General features: G+C 48.1%; 1 protein-coding gene and 1 long non-coding RNA gene across 4 annotated transcripts in view; one reads left to right on the top strand and one right to left on the bottom strand.

Moving 5' to 3' along the window:
- Window positions 1-3891, bottom strand: part of SIM1 (SIM bHLH transcription factor 1) — a 67517-nt gene extending 63626 nt beyond the window's left edge. Inside the window, exons 1-2 of one of the 2 annotated variants that reach the window (XM_060114634.1) lie at window positions 3607-3891; window positions 2277-2896 (exon numbers count right to left, since the gene is read on the bottom strand). In XM_060114634.1, coding sequence (XP_059970617.1) covers window positions 2277-2451 — 175 coding nt within the window. In that variant the 5' untranslated portion in view covers window positions 2452-2896; window positions 3607-3891. Of the gene's footprint in view, window positions 1-2276; window positions 3504-3606 lie in introns of those variants that run through there. The other variant, XM_060114633.1, reaches the window with a different exon arrangement.
- Window positions 3892-8514: 4623 nt separating this feature from the next.
- On the top strand, window positions 8515-18581 carry LOC132500312 (uncharacterized). Of its 2 annotated transcripts, none has more exons than XR_009534011.1 (4): window positions 8515-8706; window positions 10447-10627; window positions 14148-14296; window positions 18477-18581. It is a non-coding gene; the product is annotated as an uncharacterized LOC132500312 (long non-coding RNA). The 2 variants fall into 2 exon arrangements; XR_009534010.1 differs by having other exon boundaries at window positions 8515-9150.
- Window positions 18582-19711: the final 1130 nt, after the last annotated feature.

Here is a 19711-nt window from a genome sequence, read left to right as displayed (position 1 = left end):
CACCCGGTGGAGGCTACGGGTGAGTTATGAGCTCAACAGTAGCTGGGGAAATAAATGATGTGCCCAGAGTTCACACATCGTCCATCCCCTCCTCCCCATAAACCCACACGCATCCACAGAAGAAGGGAGAGGAAGGAGGGGTCCGGGGCCCAGAGCTCCGAAGGAAGGTGCGTGGGACTGCAGAAAGCACAGTCGCCTTTAAAGTAGCCACAGGGGACCGGCCTGGGCACCAAGGGGACTCCAGCCGGAGTCTTCACCGGCGTTCTTTTTTAAAAATAACGAGAAGTTGGCTAAGAGAGTTTACTTTTCCTATTTATTTATCACGCAATTTATAATTGGTAGGGTTAGCACTTAATTAAACAAGAAATCTTGCTCTCTTTAAAACAAAACCAAAACGAGAACCAGCCCGATTCCCTCCAGCCGCGCCTGCCCCGGGGTCTGCACGACACAAACGAGGCCCTGGCCTGGCGACTCCCCGGGCGCTCTGTCCCTCTCTGTGCCCGCCGGGGAAGCCGACCCTCTATTCTCTTCCTCCGCGACTACTCGCAGCCTCACAAGCAGCACCATATGCTTCTTCTGATCAAACAGCGAGCGACATCGGCACCGATAATTGACGAGACCCGCTAGAAATCACGCAGAAAGGGAGCCCACTGAGACCGCAGGGGCTGACAAATCACTGCTAATAATCCTGTTAGGAACAGAGCGGCCAGCGGAGTTCGCAATAGCTTTATTTTTATAAAGTAGGCGCTGACAGTATAAAGACAACGAGATCTCTTTTTTAAACAGAAGGCAATGTAGCATAATAGTAATTTTCCCACCAGCAATTCTCAGCACAGTTTGAATGGGAAATATGGTTTTTAATATATGTTCCCCCTCCTTTTTTTCTTTCTCCTTTTAAAAAACTTTTCAGGTATGTTAGGTTTTGATTCCTCTCTTCCTGTGGTTTCGAGGCTCAGATGAGACTGTTCAAGGAACTGCTTTAAGACAAAAGGACCATACTACTATTTATAGTTTTGGGGTAAAACCGAACTATAATTGGAAAGTTTTCCTTTAGTGCCCCTGACTAATTTGGGGGCATGTTTTGCAAGATTTTGATTCAGATAATAACTTTTAGTCAAGATGAAGCAAAGTGAAACTCAAAGCCCAATAATGATTATCCCCCCCCCATTTCCTTAAAAGAAAACAACAAACTCCAAACATCCAAAATCAACAATAACATAAACCTCTCTTTGTCGCATAAGAAGTTCTGGTTTGTAAGTACACAGGGTTCCTTCTCTTGAATTTTTGTTTGTTTAGTATTCTCTATATTTCCAAACCCTCCTCTCCCAGCAAAGACTTATCTAAAATATTTTTAAAAATCTGTTTGTGTGTTATTTGAATGTGGGTAAAGGAAAGGATGGGGAAATAGAAGAGTCCTTCCCCTAGGGAGTATAAATGGCTTTATACAGGACAGTGTTCTATCAAGGCTACTCTGTCCTCACACAAAGAATCTTGATCATCTAAATACACATTTTAAACCATGTCAAAAGCTCAGCTATCCTAACTTCTAGGCCTTATGAGACAATTTTCCCAGGGATCCATTTGCCAACCTACCACCTAGAAGATATTTTCTAAGCAGGCTGGCGATCTTAATTCAATCTTATATCTTAGAGAAAATATCAAGCCCAGAGCTGCAAACCACCAAGTCCCAGAGTTAGTTTCGGAATCTGTGAACATCTCAACAACTCAGAATAAATTTGCTAGAAGCAGTCAAGAGACTGGGTACATTCAGGACATATTTGTTCATGAATATGCCTGCTCCTCATCTGCAGGATTACTGACATATAGAGAAATTATTATCTGCCTTAGCTAGCTCCATGTTCATGGGTGTATCTAGACATAACAAAAATGCAAGAAGTTAGAGATGTTCCTGCTCTCTGCCAGATACAATTTTAGCAAGAGGAATAAAAAAGAAGAAAGTCATGTTTGGATTAGTAGTACTTTCAACTGAGCTCAGTATCTAAGTGTTGACAAAAGCACTGTTGAGCTGCTTCCCAATCAAACATATCTGATGGACTGAAGAGAAAGTATTCATGGGGAAGTAGAAAGAGCCACGGAAAGGCAACAGAAATTCTAAATGCAGAGAGGTCCTTAGTTAAGCAGCCATGCTAAACTTCCCTTCGCAGAGAGTGTGTGTAAGTATGAATGTACTTCTCTGCCCGGTGGCGTAGGCTCATTCACTAGCAGATCCCGTGCCCCTTCTGCCTTTGAAATTCCATCTGGGCAAAGTCACTTACCTTCTGGGAACACTACTCTCATTTTGAGATAGCTGGTGGTGAGCCTGATTATGGATGCTTTGTCCAGCTGCGAGGTGATAGCCGAGGGCAAAGGCAGTAATTTAGCCAGTTCATAAAATTCACTGTTTTCCTTCTCCCTCCTAGTCCGGGCAGCATTTTTGGACTTCTCTTTCATCGTGTCTCGTTCCCCCTTTCTTCTTACAACATAAGTTCCACAGATTCATCCAAAACCAAAAATAAACTTTCAATTAGAGATCATATTTGGCAAAAATATAAAGCATACTTTGAATGACGAGACTGAAGTCTTTGCTTCAGTGTTTTGATGGCAGTAAAAGACCAACGCGGCGGACAGAAATTTTTTTCTTTAAAAATATGGGATGCGAGTAGAGGAAAGTTGCTGATCCACCGCAGGCGATCTGGGCAATCCTAGGCGTCGCTGGGTATCAAATGCCGGCGGGACCTCCGAGGAGCTAGCCTTTTCTTCGGTTCCGCGCTGCGAACCCCGGTTCTCGGGAAATCGACATAATAATCCCCGACGTTTGCTTTCAGTCCCGCGGCCCTTGGGGTGGCTCCGAGCCGCTTTGGGAAGAACAGGAAGGACGGACCACTCTTTCAGGACACTGTGAAGACAACAGCATCAGAGCGTAAGAGATCTGCGGCTCCACAATCACTCGCGCGCTCGCCCCAATTCTGAAAAATGGCCGGGAAGGGCCTCAGCGCGCCTCAGCTTTCCTCGCCGGGCTCAGTGTTTTGGTTGGTTGGTTGGTTGGTTGGTTGGTTGGTTAAGATTTGGAGAAATCAGCAGCGAGACTGAGTCCCCTGCAAATAACGCTCCCATTCTCTTACCCCCGTCAGACACATTCTCCAGCCCCCTGGGAAACTGCCCAAACAACAAAACGCAGATTTTGCAAGACCCGTAGGAGCCCCTCAGTCGCCGGTCCCCGTGCCCCCGCCCAGGCCAGGCGCAAGTCCCAGGAAGGCAGGTTTCCGCAAATCACAATTCCTCCACAGCGTTCGGGCACCTTTCCGTCCCCCCACTTTGGCAGGTCCGGAACTTGGCTTTCTAACTTGGGTCTCAGGTCTCGGGGATTCCTCAAAATGTAGCACTTACACATCAAGTCCCTCAGGACTGCCGAGGAGGCGACCCAGCGCTCTCCCTGCCCAGCAGGGGCGGCAACACGCCGGGCACGGCTGCGCCAGGTTAACAGGTGGCACATTCGCGACAGCCCCTCGCAGGCACCGGGGGGCGGGAGGCGCCCGGCCTCTCCCCCTCCGCCGTAGAGCTGCGGGCGCCGATGGGCGGGCGCAGGGCGTGTTCCGCTTCACCTACCTTCAGTCCCCGCTGGCAGCAAAGCGTGCGCAGGCGCCCACCTCTTAATTGTACTCATGCCTACCGTCCAACTAAGCCTCTCCGCGGGCCTCTCTGCTTCCCACCCGCAGAGAGGAGCAGAGCGTGCCCTGGCTCTCTCTTCTTTTCTTGGTCATGAATTGGGGGAGGGGTGCGTGGCAGAAGGAGGGGGATGCGGGCTTTGGGACGGGTGAGGTGGTTTTAGAATCCTCCTCCTCGGTAGTTGCTACGAAGCCAGTATTATTCCTGACTGGAAGCCGAAAACGCCCCCCTAACTTCTTAATGGCTTACGGGGTTTAGCTTCAACTTCACTCCCCGTTTCCCTCTCTCCCGCCCTCCCCTAATGCCACTCACAAACCTCCTCGCTTCTGATTGGCCCGGCGCGTCCCAGGGCGCGGCGCTCATTGGCCGACCGAGCTGAATGACGCGTGAACGCACCGCGCCTCCCCCTAGCTCACCCCGGCTCCCGGCTCGCTGCCTTGCTACCCGCGCGCGCAGCGCTCCTCACGAGCCGGGGGCACCGGTGTCTGCGCTGCCCGGCTATAGCAGCTCCTGCTTTCGGCCTCCCGGGCCTTGAGGGCGACGTTCAGGACCCGCGCTCCCCGCGATCCCGGGGGTTGAGTGTCTGTGCACTCAGCCCCGAGCGCCGGCCCCGCAGTGCTAGGGGCGCCCCAAAGCGGTGGGCAGCGGCCCCTGGCCTCAAAGGTCGGGCCCGGGGGCTGCGTCGCCCGGCAGGCGAGGCAGGAGTAGCCCAGGCTGCGGGCGATGTTCGCCCAAAGGCCGACCAGGCGGCCGCTCCCTTCCCGCGGGCAAGTCGCGGGGCCCACGGCGTGCACGGGGCCGGTGGGTTATATTTTCTTTGGGCTATATTTTCTTTTTCGCATTTCTCTGAAACTACGGCGACACCGAATTCATCGCCAGAGAGGATAAATACACCCGTCTTTAAATTAATCCCAAAGAGGAGAGTCTTTTTGGAAATGGGTCGAATCTAGGGGCTGATTTGTTCACGGGAGAAAGCTCAGTCATGGAGTTTTCCTATGGGGAGCAGATAGGGGACACTAGGGGAAAAGAGGTTACATTTCAGGCCAAAATCGAGTTAGAGTCGTTGATATAAAGTATCTCACAATAATCCGTTACCTTAAACGTGAGCGAAGAGTTTTTGTTGGGTTTTGTTTCAGGAAACAAAAGTCCAACATGAATATTCCTTACAGAAGGGATACAGTCTGCACGAACGAATCTACAGCATTTACGATCCCTTACAGGAGCCGTTTAAACAAACGCTTGTAAGTACTATTGCTGACAAGTTATATTTAAGAGAACCTCTCATTTGAATCGCCTTCCCTGTCGTCTGAGGATAGAAAACAGATAGCGACGGGAAGAAGTTCACTCGTCCCGGAAGACAATTATTGCTGCTTGTGAGTCACTCCCTACAGATGCGATTCCCTGCTTGGTTTTGGTGCTGCTGGTGATTACGATTCTGCTCTTGGAGGTCGACTCGGAGGCAGTTGTTTCATCAGCGGTAAAAGAGTGAGAACACCAGTCATGTTGCACTCGTCTTCTCGTTGGTGGCGCTGATTGCCTCCAAGAAAACATATACTCTGAAGAGGGGTGTGTGCCATCTTGCTGATATTGGGAACAACTTTGAATGGTTGTTCAAAAATACCCACATCTGCCACCTCCTTGCCGCCCGATGGCAGTAAGCTCGAAGAACGACAATGGGAGCGTCCTCGGGGTATTTACACATCTGGGAAACACCTGGCAGGAGGAGGTGGTGGACGTTCTGGACAGAAGAAAAAAAAACTTTTTTGAAAAAGAACTAAATATAGAGATGTGGTAGGTGTTCCAAAACTGGAATCCAGCAAATGGGCTCTAATCTAGAAGGAGGAGTCATTTCCCCAGAGGCTGTAGGCACTTAGAGACCCGGCTCTGGGCGGTTCAACCACCAAGTAACGCACTCTTAACAAGAGATGAGTAGGAATAGAGACGGAGATGTACTGTGGCTCCCTTATACACAAGATTGCAGAAAGACCAGATAAGATCAAGTTGACCCCTACAAAACAAGAGTGGGGGGCGGTTGTTTGGCAAGGTTGAAAGAACCTTCCTTGAGATCCTTCTTTCTCCCCACTTTCCCCGCCCCCAACCTGGACAGAACTTAGGGGGAATGTGGAGCGGCCAGGCGAAGCAAGGACACTTCAGGGGTAAGAAGCAGTTTTCTATTCCGACTGTTCTAGAAAGGATGTCACTTAAGTCGGCGGATACTGTAAACCCTATCTCTACTTCAAACAACATGCAGGTGTGTTGGCGCTTTGCTGCAGTCTGAAACCCTAGGCCGTCGCAGGGACTCTGGGGGATCAGGCAGTGCACGCCTCCCATTACAGGGTGCGTTTTGCGCCGAAGAAATGTAGTGTTCTGCCTTCAGCAGCAAGATGAGTATGGAAGTCTTCACACCAAAGGCGACGTCCTTGGGGTGGGGGCCAGGAGGGCTGCTCCAGTGTCCCAGGGAAGCTCAGTAGTCGATGAACTGGGAATGTGTCCTTTAATAAACAAAGTGAATGCACGGCCAGGTGGTGACGGCCCCTCACGAAGTCCTCCGCACACAGCTGTCTGAGCCGCGTTTACCGAGAGTGAATTAGCATGGCGACGTAACACCTGTTTTTCTAATCTTTGAACCCCGGCTGGAGCGGGAACGCGGCTCCGGCACTCCCCCGCCCGGTGCCGGCCCCGGCCTCGCACCCTCCCGGCGACCCCGCCCGCGGCCCCGCGCGCACCACTCCTGCAGGGGCTGGAGCCGGGACCTCGGGAGCCTCCCACGTGCTCGGAGAACCGCCTTTCGCCTCTAGCAGGAGAAATTTTAAACCAGTTTCTTGAGGCTTAAGAGGCTAATCCTACCCACCTCTTTGCCAATGTAAGGGGAAAAGCCCCAGAAAGGAAAAAGACGGGCACAAGCGACCCACCAACACCAAACAGGAACCCTGGGAGAAGCTAGGTCGTCGCCTCCTTGCGCGGGTGCCTCGAACTGCAGCCCTCTGGCGATCGGGCACTGTCTACGCGGTCCTAACGCGGGAAGAAACCGGAGCCGATCTATAAACAAACATCCTCTTCCTTCCCCCGCCACACACCCCCTTCCCCAGGAGAGCAAACAGCCCAGAGAGGCCGTGACATCGCGCACTTGGGAGTCTCTTCCTCCCCCGAGACGACCCTGGGTGCTGCCCGCATGGATCCCGCTCTCCGCGGGCCTGGGCGCCAAGACGTGCAGAGGTCCAGGGCTCAAGCTCGCGGTGGGGTGGGGGTGGGGCAAGACGTGCCCACCGTGGCGGAGCCGAGAACCTACACACCTGTGCGTGCGGAGTCCTGCGCGCTCTGAGCGCCCAGAACGAAAAGGAGGGTCCTCTGAGGGCCGCCCGTCCGCTCCCAACGTCGCAGTCTAGAGAAGCTGAGTTGGGTGGTTAAAGAACAAGTGAACGCCCAGCGGAATTCCGGTGCAAACCAGCGAGCCGGTTTCAGCACAGAGGCCCCGACCCCTGCTTCGGGCACAGACCTCTATCCTACCTCTGGTAACTCCTCCCTGAGCCCTGCTGCTTTAAAACTAGAGTCATCTGTCTCCCACGTCGCCCCCGACCCGTAACACTTAAAAAAACAAAAACAAAAACAGACTGCTAGGGACGCACACATGCACTTTTACACTCTTGCATATCACATATACACAATTGTACAAAGCACACGGGCACAGATTTTATTCAATGGCCAGTGTCAGGATGACGGATGTATTTACATTCAAGATGCAAAATCTGAAGGTGGTCACTTCAATATCTCTGTGTGTTATATCCAGATGTTCACTCTCTACCAGTGGAAAGGAGAATTTACCTAGGGAAATAGTCATGTCCAGGGAAATACTAACATGTTTCTTCTTCCATGTAAGTGAATCCTGTTCTAGCCCCATGTTATTACCACATTTAGACGTTGTGTTGTTGAGGCAGAAACAAGGGTCCTTATAACTTTAACCCGGGCGAGTCTGCTAGAAAACAAAGTCTAGGGGCGTATTTAATATTTTTTAAATTACTGTATATATTACTTGTTTGATTAGGAGGTTTGGGAAAGTATACATTATTTTATGACAAAACAAAACAGCTCTCTTCTGAGGTACTACTTCTCAGGTGCCTGTCTGAATTGACCATTAACCTGTCCAAAAAATTAGCTTCAGTGGTTACACACCGAAAAAAAGAAAGGGAGGGAGGCAGAAAGGAAGAAAGAGAGAGAGAGAGGGGGGAGGGAAGAAGGAAGGAAGGAAAGGAAAATGTACCAACTGGAAAAATGAGAGTGGCAAAGGCACGTAAAGATTTTATATAGTTTCTCTAAATATTCTGGATCATATTTTCCACCCAGATTTTGAAACTGTAGTCTACTATAACCTTGAATTGGTCCCTGAAAAACAAAAGTGCTTCTTAAACTGTGCACACTTTTAAAGAACTGAATGATTCAAACATTAACAGTAGCTGAAAACATTAACAGTAGCTGCGCGTTCTGAGGACAGGAGCGGGTGGGTGCCTGCGGCTCAGACCGCCGGCACATTTTACACTTTTCCTTTCTAGAAATAGAGCTGTGGACGGTGTGTGTGTATAATTCAGCAAAGCAGGGCCCAGGAGCACAAATCGGGGTGTGCAAAAAGCTGAAGATGAACGTTGGTTTGCGACTTGGGGTTGAAAGACACTTTGATTCCGAAATCGGTTTCCGATTTTCAGGCCAAAGCATGCTCTCGGTGCGCTGCTGGAGCGCACGCCAGGCCGGGGCGCGCGAGTGGGTGGCCGGGACGCGCGGGGGGCGGGGGTAAGGAGGCGAGGTGGCCGGAAGGGGGCGGAGAGGCGTCCGCGGCCTCGAAACGGGTGAGGGGAGTCAGAACTGGGTGGATCCAGAGGGCTTGTGCTTCACTGTCCTGCTTTGAGAGCCTTTGGATTCGGTTTCTGGAGAGTTTCCCCTTCCCTGAGCCCCAACTCTGAGTCTAGCTCTTGGGATCAGTGTGCCCCGGGACTGTGCCGCGAGCGCCTGAAAAGGACCCCCTAGCCCTGCACTCTCTAGGCGGAGTGGGTAAGGCATTCTCGGGAGGCAGATGCCTCTAATCCGTAAACAGATGACGGGACTTCCAGACCTAGCTGAGCGCCGGGGTCCCTTAGGGCGCAGTTTTCAGCGGAGCGCAGCTTTTAAATATGGACCTCGGGCTCCATTCTGATTTAGGAATCGGAAATCCCTGTTGGACTCTGGAGTTGGCATTCGTAAGGTATGGGAGGGACGGGGGTGGTCCGAGCACCAGGCAGCTCCTCGAGCCGCAGAAGCAGGGGTGAGGACAAGCTCTGCTTCAGAGGGGTGCGGGCGCCGCCTCCCACTGCGCGGTGAAGGCCTCCCGGACCTCCCTCCCCGCCCTCCCCCGCCCTCAACTCTGCGGCCTAACTCGGCTGGGGCGCCGCCAGCCCGAAATTTGGAAGAGCTGCCGCCCGTTCCTGCCCTCCGGCGTCACCGCAGGACCCCGGCGAAGTATTGCACCTCTGTGTTCTGGGACGGGGACCAAGTGCCTCTGGCTTCTGGGGCACACTGGAGTCCCACTCTAGCTAGCCTCATCACCTCTGAGTCCTAGGACTTGGGAATCTGCCCTTGAAAGTCTGGGCATCCTTGCTCCTAGCTGATGGTTTTAGAAATTGAGCCTGCATGGGAATTGCCTGGAGAGGCCTGTGAAAACACGGATTGCTGGTCCTCACTCCCAGAGTTTATGATTCAGCAGATCTGGGATGGGACCCAATAATTTGCCTTTCTAACAAGTTCCCAGTGAGGGAAGCACTGCTGCCACTTTGAGAACCCTTGCTTCAGTCTGCCTTTTCTCAGCTTGTCTTTGGAGAAGACAGTCAGGAGGGAAAAGATTGAAAGTGAGAGTCCTACTGTAGGAGCTTGGGCATATGGCGGAAAATAATATGACCGTCTAGTTGAGGTCCAGGGGTGAGGCTCATGGCTGTGAAGATGGCTCCTTCCCACCTCCTTAAAAAAGAGGATGGGGGCTTCCCTGGTGGCGCAGTGGTTGAGAGTCCGCCTGCCGATGCAGGGGACACAGGTTCGTGCCCCGGGCCGGGAAGATCCCACATGCCGCGGAGCGGCTGGGCCCGTGAGCCATGGCTGCTGAGACTGAGCGTCCGGAGCCTGTGCTCCGCAACGGGAGAGGCCACAACAGTGAGAGGCCCGCATACCGCAAAATAAAAAAAAAGAGGATGGTGGCCTCACAATGAGGGAGAGGAGGCGGGGGAACCCAGCCAGACCAGGCTTTGGGGGGGGGGGTGGCCTCCAAAGGGCAGGGAAGTGCTCAGACCACCGCCAGAAGGTTCCAGAGTTCGAGGGTTCTCGCTGCAGAAGAAGTCCAGAGGGCTTGGGCCAATCCACCTCGGGTAGGACACGTAGGAAAAATAGCAGATAAGCTATTGGTTCTCCTTTTGGCCTTGAAATCATTCCCTAATTTTGCCAGAGTCCTTGAGCATAAAGGACCCAAGATATGTGTGGTGTTGGTGCAGGGGAACTGTCCGTGGAGGAAGAGGCCCTGGCTGGGCCCCATAGCCTCCTCGTCAGTGGCGCGTGCTCCCTCTTGTGCAGGGCCACGTTGGGACAGTATGACTTTGTCAGTCTTTGGACGCTTTTGTCATGTTTTTATGGGCCCCTTCCTCCATTAAAAATCCTAAAGATTATATTTTACAATTGGGTTGGTGCAAACACTAGTGTAATTCTGGCTGAATTCATTATCATATATTCATTAATCTTATATTTATTCTTTTCTTCTCTTTTGTGAAATAGGTTAGAATAAAAACATTCTGTGGGCTCCTGAAACTATCATGGGCCCTAGGCCCTGGACCTGTTGTGACAAATGCTGCTCCTGGCACACCTGGGATGATGGGGATGCTAAGTGTGCCTTCTCCTGGCTGCAGCTCCTAAGCCTGGAAACCTGGAGAGAGGTTTGGGACCAGGATATTTATCCGTGAGTCACAGCCCCACTCCTGGTGTAAAACGGGTCAACTCCTCCGTGCTCACACTGCAGAGCCCCCACACCCGGCTTTAGTTGTGTCTGAGGTATGACCCTAAAGCTGGGTGGAAAATCCAAACAGATTAGGTTACCAGCACCCTTTCTTATCTTAACACCTGGCCTGCTTCACGATTTTTCCTCACCTGGATATCAGATTATTAATTGAAATCCAATTTTAAAATGCTTTGCAGACCAAGCAAATGAATCGTTTGGTTGCCAATCGGTGTCCACTACTATGCAACAATATTTAATTTCTTATTATATTTCTAGAGTTGCTTTAGGTGTATTCAAGCAAACGTTAGGATTGATACTTTTACACACTGTCCTGCACCTTGATTTTTTCCATGACAACATCCTCATCCTTTCTTTCCTAAACATCTGTAAGCATTCTATTTTAAGAATATATCAGTATAATTTATTTAACCTGTCACCCAACTGAGGGCATTTAGGTTGTTCCCCATCGTTGCTACTACAAGCAGTGCAGAATGAACACTGTATACATGTCGGTTACCTGTGTACCCGTGTAACCACAGGACAGACTCCCCAAAGTGGAGTTGCTAGATCAAGGGTATGTGCATTTGTCCTCCTAATAGATACTGCCACCCTGCTCTCCACAGAAGTTGTACCCATTGACACTCCCGCCAGCAGTGCACGAGCGGGGCTGTTTCTCCACAGCCTTGCAATGAAGCGCATTATAACTTTTTTTTGGCCAATCTGATAGGTGAAAAAAAACTCAGTCTACTTTTAATTTGTTTTTCTTTAATTATAGAGGTTGAATATCTTTTCATATGCCTAAGGGCTTTTCAAGTTTCTCTCCTCTTGAATTGTTTTTCCAGAAACATTTGAGGATGGGGCCCTCTTGGCTCTGGACAGGGCTAAGGGCCCTGGGCTGGAGGAAGAGCTGGGACCTGGCTTTTAATGGAGGTGAGGGTTTCTTGAACCCCTGGGAGAGAGCTCACCAGAACTCTGGGAAGTGGAGACAGTCAGAAATACAGATTCAAGGTTCTGGAGTCATCTACTGACACTTATCCCCACCCCCATATGAAATATTCTTTAGTGCAAAACACAGAAGATAAATATGCAAATATAATGTTAATGTGTCTTCATCCAACTGATCTCCTGACTAGTTATCTTCAATTGTGTTGTACATATGTTAAAATAGTGGTTAATTTATGGATTCTGTATGTTTTGAAATTCAGTTGTCCCAAGTTGATATTTGAACCAACTGTTTTAGTATTTTACCTACAAGCACATGGAGAATTTACCACGAAAACAACTCAAGCATGAACATACGCCAGCCAATCACATCTCAAGATTTAAGCAAATAACTTGGAGGAACAAGGGGATAGACTGATCCTGGCAGTAGTTTCAGAGGAAAAACTTGTAATGATCTGGTTAAGAATCTAAATAAAAATGATACATAGGAGGAACAGGAAAACCCAGTGTGCTGCAAGTGTGCAGCCTACCTACCGTAGTTTAGATCTGCTTTGATGTTTATTTTCACTCCCAGAGATCTGATAACTTGTTTGTGAAGGTAAATGTCATATGATAAGCCACTGCATATTCTCCCTGAATAATCAGAAGTCACGTGATGGCAATGTGACTGTTTTCCTCCAAACCAGACAGCAATATGAATGTATGTTAAAGCTGATATTAACCCTCCTTAAACTTTTAAATATCTGATTAATTTTAGGGCTTGAGTATATAAGAATTATAACATAGTTTTATATCAAATTACACCCCCCATCCATCTGTCTGTGTGTCTGTCTCTCTCTCTCTCTGCCCCTCTTCCCCCCTCCCTCTGTAAGAAAGACATGATAATGAAAAACTATTCCAGCAGGAGGATCTGGTTTAGAAATAAATGGATTCCATGGCAACTCCTGACTCCACATGACTTCTAATAACCGGCATTTCAGTTGGAAACTGTCTATGTGATATTGTGTCCACCGCTGGTGTTTTATGTGGGGTTTTCCCTGCTCTACATCTCAGAAATGGGGTCTTAACCTCCAGTTTCATGAATAAGCAGCAGCAGCAGCAGCAATATGTCACCACCTGTAACCATAATGTGGCCAGTGATTTGTCAAGTGTTTCTGGTTCCAATTTTCAGACTAGCTGACAGAGATGAACACTGAATGAGAAATGTCCAGAGCTGGTATCCCATAGTGTGGAAAATCTGGGAGCTGTGTTCTACTGCAAATTGACAGAGAGAGTCAAATGTTCTCATTCAACTGGAGAGAATGTGTGCCTCAGGCCCCCGATAGCAAGTCATGAATGGAGTCTGTGAGTCACAGACCACTGCACTGAAAAGGGAAAACTAAACAAGGACAAAAATAGCCAGAGTTTCCCCCTCCTCATTAAAGGAAACCAAAATGGTCTGAGCTTGTCCTAGAGCTGAGTGAGCTGTTGATCTCCCAATAAGTACTGGCACCACTGTCCCAGTGACAAAAAAAAGAAACTTGTAACAGGATGGGTTTGTAATACCTTGTGCCTAAGTGTTTTATAATTTTTACTGTGACCCAGGAAAAAAATTGTGTCACACATGGGTCAGGTGATTGCTCTTAGAAACACTGCAAGTCAATGATGGAGTCGGTGCAAAGGTCAGAAGGAGCTGAGCTTGTGTACCTGAGCTTGGTCTAGAGCGTCTGAGTCCAGTTCTGGAGCTTGTGCCCCACCTGGGCAGGTCAAGATTGAAATTCAGGCAGGACTCAGTCCTATGTCCTACCCAGGGAGGATAGATACCTTTTTCTAAGTTGCACAAAGGTGCTATGTGGAGTGGCTCTCGCTTGGGCTAACATTGCCCTCCTTGGTGAGTCTAGGCTGTGTGACACATGTCAAGGAATGTTTATCACGACCCTTGCAAATCACCATGCAGGGGTTTCAGTGGTTAACCCCAGTTGCCAGTGCTGGTCAGAGCAACCAGCAAATAATGGTTTACTCCAGGGGAGTATAAGAATAGAAGTGACACAGCAAATTTGTTTAGTGAGGGCATGTTCCAGGCAAAGTAGGGGAGTGAAAAAGAAAGGTTACTGTGATGAAGGGAAAGAGGGGAACATGTGCAGGTGGAAAGCACCGTGGGGAGAGTTTGTCAAAAGTGTTGACATCGACATGCACGAAAAGTTTTGAAAATCTATTGGCCAAATTCAGGGGGAAAATGCTTTAAAGTAGCTGAATGTGTTTACTTTACAAACTCTATTTACTCAACAATACGTTTATGCATTTTAAGGTAACTTTTGAAAAATCACACTCGTTTTGAGTAATTTGAAGGGTATAAATCACCATAGGCCCAGAATATTTAATAGTGTTATTAACCACCAGCTATCCAATGGTCAGCAATGCCATAGCTCATACAGAACCTTCACATCTTTCTAGAATGAGCTGACACCTGACCAAGGAGACAGTGCAAAGGAAGCACCTGTGCAGTGAGGAGAATGTGAAGGGCTCTTGGAAGGGATTCTCATTCACTCCATGATTTCAGGACTTCCCTGGAACTCTGTGAATTTGTAATCCTCAGCATTCCTGTGAGGAAGTGGACAGATGACATCTCTCCAAGTTTCCAAAGGGAAGGCTGAAGAACAGAAATCTGAGTAACTTCCCCAGAACCCCACAGGAATGATCTTCACCAGAGTAAGTATTTCCAGATTTTCTTACGAAAAGTGATTGAAACTTTTAGAACACAATTAAGTAAAAAGGGGTGACGTGTATTAAAGATAAAGAGAGTAACCCAAGGGGCAAATATCCCCACAAAGTCAAGGAAGCAGAAGGATCTCCAGGCTGAAAGAAGAGGAGCTTACTAGCTGGCCTGGATTTCTTCTTGAAATTTTTCTTAACTGTTCATTTTGAACTAATTATAGACTTATAGGAAGTTTCAAAGAAATGTACGGGGAAATTCAGCGCACCCCTTTCACTCTCACCCAGCCTGCCCCAATGTTAACAGAGCTTATTCAAGTTTCTCCAGTTATGTATGCATTTGCGTGTGTGTGTGCGTGTGTGTAGTCATATGCAGTTTTGTCACATGTGTAGCTTAGTATAACATCTAGACACAGAGCTATAACATCGCTACAAGGTTCCCTCACACTGCCCTTTACAGCCATGCCTGTCCCTTTCCCCTGCTCCCATTCTTAAACCCTAGCAACCAATAATCTTTCTATCTCTATAATTTTGTTATTTCAAGAATGTTATAAAAATGGAACCCTATAATATGTGAATTCTGAGACTGGCGCTTTTACTCAGCATAACTCCCTTGAGATTGATCCAAGTGGTTACATGCACTGATAGTTCATTCCTTTTTATTGCTGAATAATATTCCACGCTATGAAGCTACCATAGATTGTTTAACCATTCACCCACTGAAGGGCATTCCAGTGGTTTCCAGTTTTGGGATGTTATGTATAAAGCCACTATGAACATTTGGATACAAATTTTTATGTAAACATGTGTTTTCATTTCTCTGGGATAGATGCCCAAGAGTACAACTTCTGGGTTGTATGGGAAGTCCGTTTTTAAGTTTTAAAAGAACATGCCAAACTATTTTCCAGAGAGAGTGCACCATTTTACGTTCCACCAACAATGTATGAGTGATCCAGTTTCTCCATAGCCTTGCCATCATTTGGTGTTATCATTATTTTTTATTTTAGTCATTGTGATAGGTCTGAAATCATTATGCTGTTAATTTGCATCTCCCTAATGGTTAATGATGTTGAGCTTTTTTTTTTTTTTTTTTTTTTTTTTTTTTTTGGCGTTACGCGGGCCTCTCACTGTTGTGGCCTCTCCCGTTGAGGAGCACAGGCTCCGGACGCACAGGCTCAGCTCCGCAGCATGTGGGATCTTCCCAGACCGGGGCACAAACCCATGTCCCCTGCATCGGCAGGTGGACTCTCAACCACTGCGCCACCAGGGAAGCCCAATGTTGAGCATTTTATCATGTGCTTGTTTTCTATCTTTATCTCCCTTCTGATGAAATGTCTGTTGATGTCCTTTGTGCATTTTCTACTCGGATTCTACGGTGTTTTACTGTTAGTTTTGAGAGTTTCTGTATGTATTCTATGTATATAAACCCTTTGTTGGTAATGTGATTTGCAAATATTTTCTCCCCAAATTGTCTCTTCATCCCCTTTCTAGGGTCTTTCACATAGCAAAAGTTTTAGATTTTGATGATGTCCAATGCTTCCACCTTTTCTTTTTGAAACTTATTTTTAAATCCATAGCACAACATCATCCATTAGGGAATGCCTCAGTGTCAAAACCACACCTCTGTGAAGCTGTTTCATAATTGCAACAGGGGGATGAATGGCAATTCCAATTCTACAGATATTTATTAAACATCTCCTGTGTAGCAGCTACTGCTCTGTGTACTCGGGATTTTTCAGTGAACAAAAGAGCAAAGATCCCTGCACCTATGGGGCAGTTCCATTCAGATGGGGGGACATAGACAACATGATAAAAAGTCACATCGCAGATAAGAGGTTTTAAGTGCTGAGGGAAAAGAAAAAGGAGCAAAGAGGACAGGGATCCAGAGGGGGCGTTTGCAGGATCAAGTAAGAGTGTCAGGGTGGCTCTGCTGAGAGTGCGCAGCCTAAGCTGACTTGAAAGGGGGTGAAGGAGTAAGTCCAGCGATGTCTGGAGGGAGGGGACTGCTGGAGTGACAACCCAAAGTGGGGGCATGCTCAAGAAATAGCAGGAGGTTGGTGTCTGGAGCAGAATGGGGTGCGGAGGGGAGAATAGAGGATAAGCAGCAAGACGGGCAGATCACGGGGGCCGTGGAGGCCATTGTGAGGACGTCACTGAGTGAAGGCGGGAGCCACACCATCTGACTTGGTGTTAGCAGGGTCACTCTGGCTGCTGTGTTGATGATAGTTTGAAGGAGGCCAAGAGCAGAAGCAGAGAGATGTGTAGGAGGCAACACCGGATCCAGGACAGAGATGACGGTGGCTTCCACCAGGTGCTAGCAGTGGAGATGGTGAGATAGGGCTTGGATTTTGGACATATTTGAAGGTATATACAAAGGGCTTTCTGATGAACTGGATGTGAGAGAAAGAGGGAGAAGGAAGACTTGGAGGTTAAAGTTAGAACATGGTATAAAACTGACCCAGAGAGGGCTTCCCTGGTGGCGCAGTGGTTGAGAGTCCGCCTGCCAATGCAGGGGACACAGGTTCGTGCCTTGGTCCGGGAAGATCCCACATGCCACGGAGCGGCTGGGCCCGTGAGCCATGGCCGCTGAGCCTGTGCTCCGCAAGAGGGAGAGGCCACAGCAGTGAGAGGCCCATGTACCGCAAAGAAAAAAGTGACCCAGAAAATTAGATGAGAATAGAAAGTCAGTAAGAGAGAAAGGAAAAAAAAAAAGATGGAAAGAGTCAACAGAAACGTAAGTTCAGGCTTCTTGGGGAGCAACTTAACAGTATTTATTAAAATGTATATGTGCTTTGTTCCAACAATTTTTCCTTTTTAGGATTTATCCTTCAGGGCTACTTGCCCATGTGTACAGTTATGTGTAAAAGGCTTTCACTACAGAACTGTTTGTAATAGTGAAAAGCAGAAACAAGCTAAATACCTACCAGTAGGGGAATGTTTTATATACTATGGTACATCCAAACTATAAATCACCATGCCACATTAAACCGAGTGACATATATCTACAGGAAGCTCTCCAAGATACACCGTTAAATGAAAAAAGCAAGTGGCAGAATGATGCATGAAGTGGGTAAAGAAAACTCTATCTGCACACTTACGTACCCCCATCTCTGTAAATACGCAGCCATAGGTCTGGGATAATATGTAGGAAACTCATGAAAGGAGCAAGGAGTGAGTTTACTCTCTGTGTTTAAACAGTCATTTAATATTGTTCTAATTAAAGACGTTAAAAAAACCCTGAATTATATCCAAAGATTTTTCCTAAGTAGTGTGGAAGGATGTTTTTCTTGTTGATAAATTAGATTCTTCATTACCTTCCTTAGAGGTCCCAGGAGGTCCAGACCTGTACTCTGGGAAACAGCCCTACCCCCCATGGTTAGGGAGCGAGTCCGTAAGGTTAGCTGGGGCAGCTGAGGACACTCTATTCAGAAAAACTCTGGAAGAACCAGCTGGGGCTCCTTTGTGAGTGATTAAACCCCAACAGAATTAGTCCTATTCCCAATCCTGGATCATTTCGTCCCTTTCTGCCTTGTGTTGAAGGCAGCATACAGTGGCAGACAGAGACAGGACTTGCAATCCAAAGGGCTGGGCTCTAGTCTCCACTGCTACTGCCCTCGGTGTCTCTGAGCGTCTGTTTCCTCATCTAGGGAATCAGGAACAATGGCTGTGACCAAATGAGAGCTGTTGCTGGAAGTGCTTTGTGTGTGGAAGGCCACCCACTGGACTGTCAGGGCTCGGAAGGCAGTGAAGTATGTCTTTTTCACTGCAAGCCAGGGAGTGCTATGTTGTAGGGCCTCTGGAAACATATTTCAAATAAATGCATTTGGTGCAATTCCACGAGGTGTTTTTGCAGACGAATCAGACTAAGTATTTTGTGAAATTATGTGGGTGCTTTTTCATTGTACATTTGTGTGAGAATGTTATTTCTGGATGCCTTTAGGTTTCTTGTTTTCTTTCTTTAAATTTCACTTTCATCTCCATCCCCAGTGGCATTTGTTTGCAAGGGCACCCAAGGACAGAATGCCAGCAGTGTAAGTTTGCCACCTATAGGTGGACATTTTCATTACAAGTGTTTGCCTGTGACCGAGATACTAGTCTAAAACGAAAACAAAATGTGTCATGCACAAAACACCCCCATGACTTCTACTCCAACTATACTCTCCACGTTTGCTTTCAGTGTTCCTATAAGGATCACCAGCAATCTTCAGGGAACATTAAAAACAGAAAGCAGATCCAGATCACTCTGCCCCACTGCTTGTAATATACGTGAAAGCGTGGACCCGTACAGGTATGAACCATCCCGCATTCCCTTGAATAATACTGGTCAGTAAGGAAAGAACACGAGCCTTGTTTTGGGGGTTTTTTTGGGTTTTTTTTGCGGAACGCGGGCCTCTCACTGTTGTGGCCTCTCCCATTGCAGAGCACAGGCTCCGGACGCGCAGGCTCAGCGGCCATGGCTCACGGGCCCAGCCATTCCGCGGCATGTGGGATCTTCCCGGACCGGGGCACGAACCTGTGTCCCCTGCATCGGCAGGTGGACTCTCAACCACTGCGCCACCAGGGAAGCCCGAGCCTTGTTTTATGATAGCTGAGCTCTGCCTGATCATGGCCTGAGCTGTGAGCATCCATTTCCACATCTGTGAATGAAGTGATTGGACTAGAATTTCTGTGTGGCTCCTTCTAGCTTTAATGAGCTAGACTCTAGGGGCTAAAAGTAATTATAACAGTGATCTCTAGCATTTATTAAGGCCTTACTACCTGTCAGGCCCTGGGCCAAGCACTCTCTTATTTGATCTGCCTGACAAACCTATGAAATAAGTACCACTATTACAAATAAGAAAACAGAAGGATTAAGTAACTTGCCCCAGATTGCAAGGAATTGAGTGCTAGTGGCAGAATTTGACATAGATGATCTGATTCCTGAGCCTACCATGCCTTTAGCCACTGTAATATATTTCCAAATAAGTACTGTCCTTCTGGCATAGTCCCTTTGGAAGTCTACCCATAGAGTCCAGCGATACTACCACTACTATTTTTGGAGTGCTGTTTTAGGAATAACAAATTAGTCTACACTGTTGGGCTAATGTGACACAAACAAGAAAGTTGGCCTTTGGCTGCAAAGACGTTTGGCTACCTCCAAAATAAGCAAGTGATTGAATCAACTGTTTTTGGATCCATCTACATCCAACACATATGGAGCGCCTAATTCTCCATATGGGGTGGAAACAAAAGACCCAAGCCCTATAAGACAGCATGTGCTGTGTGGTGGAGATGTGGGAACTACCGAGGGTCAAGAAAGGGAGCCACTGGCCAGGCCGAAGCCTTTGTGAAGGAGGAGCAGGGGGTGAGCAAGACGAGGCACAGGGTACGGGAAAGGAGGAAGGGGTGGAAAAGTGGAGGCAGCTTGGACCA

This window comes from Mesoplodon densirostris, chromosome 12, assembly GCF_025265405.1.
Source record: "Mesoplodon densirostris isolate mMesDen1 chromosome 12, mMesDen1 primary haplotype, whole genome shotgun sequence".
NCBI classification, from domain to species: Eukaryota; Metazoa; Chordata; class Mammalia; order Artiodactyla; family Ziphiidae; genus Mesoplodon; species Mesoplodon densirostris.
Note: the sequence above shows the minus strand (reverse complement) of the source record. Positions and strands in the feature narration are given on the sequence as shown.